General features: G+C 39.3%; 1 protein-coding gene across 1 annotated transcript; it reads right to left on the reverse strand.

The window, feature by feature from the left end:
• Nucleotides 1-276: 276 nt before the first annotated feature.
• On the reverse strand, nt 277-3,670 carry RAMAC (RNA guanine-7 methyltransferase activating subunit). The gene is made up of 3 exons (XM_072345426.1): nt 3,604-3,670; nt 2,912-3,079; nt 277-2,174 (listed from the first exon to the last, which is right to left on the reverse strand). Exons 2-3 carry the CDS (start codon nt 3,076-3,078, stop codon nt 1,994-1,996), a joined length of 348 nt encoding a protein of 115 aa, XP_072201527.1. The 5' UTR covers nt 3,079; nt 3,604-3,670; the 3' UTR covers nt 277-1,993.

Consider the following 3,670-nt stretch of genomic DNA (forward strand, 5'->3'; position numbering starts at 1 on the left):
CAAAGCTCTTAATAATATATGGAAAGGAAAAAAGAGGAGAACTTAGCAGGAGGCCGTAATAAAGCAGGTGAAGGGCACTAGGGCACAGGACTAGTGAGGAGCAGGTGAAGGAACTGGGGCTGTATAGTCTAGAAAAAAAGGAGGCTGTAGGGAGACCTCATGACTCTCTATAACTACCTTAAAGGAGGTTGCAGCAAGGAGGGTGTCAGTCTCTTTTCTCACGTGTCAAGAGATAGGAAGTAAGAAAATGACTTCAAGATACTCTGAGGAAGGTTTATATTGGGTATCAGGAAATATTTATTCACAGAACTAGTTATTAGATACTGGAATAGGCTGCCCACAATGGTGGTGGAATCCCCGTCCCTGCAGGTATTCAAAAGACACGTGGATGAGGTTTGGGGTTAAGCGACAGTTGGGCTTGATGACCTTAGAGGTCATTTCCAACCTAAATGATTCTATTTAAAAGCTATACACAGCACGTTTGTAAGATCAACAGTAACCAGGCTCTTTAGTTTTTTAGCAGCATCCTATGAGCTGAGACTGTGCTTTTGACTTCTGTATTTATACGTTTAAAAACAAGATCATTTGAACTACTTATCCCATAATGTCATGACTTTTACAGCAGTCAACAGAGATGATTCTGTTTTTGTACAATAGCTGGAGAAAATGTCAAGTACAAAGAAATGCACAGCTCCCTCGATACAAATTAGCTTATCATGCAAACGGTGAAATAAGGAACTTTGACCCTATTACAGTCAGGCGTAGGGTAGAGGATTAACACTCCAGACTTCTAATTAATTACAATGTCTCATCCTCTTTATTTTAGCTGAGTAGGCTACTCTTCTAATTCAAACCAGCAGCTGTCCAGTATTAATACTTATCTGTTAGCACTGCTTCTTGAGCAGCGGTCAGCCCAGATGAGCAGTGCAATTCTGAATGTTTCAAAAGTAGATTTCATAAATGTTCAGAAACATCCTTAAACTTGAAACACCTTTATTGTGTGAATATTTAACAGTATTCAAACTCCACAAACCAAAAAAAAAGACCCCCCCAAAAAACCCACTCTTCACTGCTTACGCTTTCTCATGAAACAAAGAACAGTATTGATTATCGTTCCTTTCTTGAGTAACAGCCACATAGTATTTCATACAAATTGATGACAGTAGACATCATAGTTTTACAGCTTCATTGAAATGGAAATCCAGAATATGTTATGCACATCGCAAATTTAAGGTGATACAAATTAATCTAAGTCTGGCACCACGTCTAAGGTTAAACTAGCACACCGCTGAGCTCAAGAGTAAGAAGATAAATATTTAAACTACTTACTTCTTACACTAATTGTTAGACCATGTTTCAAAAGGAATGCTGCACAAAGATTTAAGCTATTGGCTCAACGGACAGGAGCTTATATAATATGGGAGATCTTATTTCTCCTGCAATTGACAACAAATCAAATATGGAGATATCATATCTCTATCAAACACCTAAGAAGTTCGTATTTTGAGTTTCCATAAATTCCAGCCCCATAAAATGCTTCTGTAACATCACATTTCTTTAAGGCATCAGAAATTCAAACTAAGCTTTTCTCACTATCAAAAACCAAACTAAGAAATGCTCTCTGGAGAAAGCCAGTCTGTCACTTTTACAAACAGTTATCTTAAGCCAATGTTAACAGGCTGCAGACAAGCCACAGCCACCTTCCCCAGACCTGTTCTGTTTTACAGAATGTACCAGAGAAGATCTCAGTGATGGAGATAAAAGAATATGAGATTGATCTTACATTAAATTTCTACAGACTAAACAAACCATATAATAGACCATATAAAAGGTATTCTCTTTTTCAATTCACACTACAAATAAACAACAACGGACTTCAACATAGATTCTGTAGGTATCTCTAAACCATCAAAAAAAAGGAAACTGATGACAAATGAAATCCAAAATCTAACCTATTACATAGCATTACTGGGCTTTCTAACCACGGGCACCATCAGTAGGGATGGTAACGAGGCCCTGGGTTGTAGGAGTTGTAGCCATACTGTCCATAGTAGGATTGTCCTTGTCTGTGCTGCTGGTAGTTGTTACCCCAACCTCTGTCTGGCCTCTGATTAGACCTGTGGTCACCTTGCCAGTTGTATCTGTCCCCTCTAAAGTACCTGCCATCTTGAAACCTGCAAAGAAAAGAAATATCAAATATTCAAATAAACTAAGTTTTTAAAAGGTTGACAATAATGAACTCCTTTCACGTGGCTAACAGCATGGTCTTGGAGTCTGTACCCTAATATATTACTTACTGCTTCAGTCTTTTGTGGATTCCCATACTCAAGAGCACGAGTATATAGCATAAGTTGATGATGCTCAATGAGCTAATTATCAGTGGCAGTCTGCCACTGTTCAGGCTCAACTGTTGCTTTTCAGCTGTAGAGCTATTGTTATGGACAGTGTTCACTGTCTAATGTTAACATTATGAAACATACCATATGCTGGAATAGCCCTTTTTCAGTCTCACAGAAATGAGATGTTACTGTCCAGGATTAAGTAAAAAGCTACAATTTACATTCTGAAAAAAATAATAATATAATTCAAAGTATTTAGCTGTAGGCAGGTAATATTGCCTTTGCTAGGCAGAGATGATAGATTTTACAGTTGCTTCTAACAGAAGAAATGCAGACTAGTCTAACACAGAGCAGCAAATATTCAGGTTACAAATGAAAAGTGGTTTTGGACAGCTAGCAACAGGTAATGATGTGATCAGACTGTTCCTTTGCATGTCTTAAGCGTAGATAACTATAGGGATAGTTCTGCTATCATTATAGATTCCTATCTTTATTCTGAAATAAATAAGTGATAATATGACCAAGTATTTGTCTTAATATATATATATATATACAAAAAAAGACACCAGTACCGATCTCTGTTTCTCTGATTGCCACCAGATCTGTTTCTCCATTCTTCAACTATGGGGGGGGGATCTGCAGGGCGTTTCAGGTACTCCTGGTACTCTTTATCATCCGCCGTGAACCGATGAGCAAACATCTTTTCATAATCCAGGGGCACGTCCACCAGGGAAGTCATTCTGAAAATGTCACACATTTTAAACACAATAAAAGTGCATTTAACAACTTATAAAGACTCCTATTGTAACAGCTACCAAAGTCCAGTCAGGGTAAGGAAAGGACAACTGAAATGTGTTCTTTCAGCTGAGTTCAGCACTGAAGATTTGGGTTGATATAATTACTGGATACTGTCTGGATGATCCAAGGCTGTCAACACAAACTGCGTAGGCTGCCTCTGACAGAAAGCAATGCCAATTCCACATCCAACCTCTGCACATCTATATCGGGTATGCAGACGCTGATATATACTCGATAGCTAATAGAGACAGATATTACACAGAGGTCGCACTGAATCAATTCCGAGCAAGATGAATTGCAGCAGAAAGAAACGGGGCGTTTCTGAGGGTCAGCAATAGAAAAAAACACTATTTCTTCAGCATGCACAAATCGTTCCGAATACGAATAGCATTACTACAATCAACCTGAACAGTTTGCAAAGGCAGAATACAACGCAAACCTTACAGATTATCCCCCACCCCCTTACCCAGCACCGCCAGCCGCCGCCGCACGCAGACCCCGCCTCTTCCGATGCACGCCCCGCCGCTTCCGCT

This window comes from Excalfactoria chinensis, chromosome 10 (assembly GCF_039878825.1).
Source record: "Excalfactoria chinensis isolate bCotChi1 chromosome 10, bCotChi1.hap2, whole genome shotgun sequence".
NCBI lineage: Eukaryota > Metazoa > Chordata > Aves > Galliformes > Phasianidae > Excalfactoria > Excalfactoria chinensis.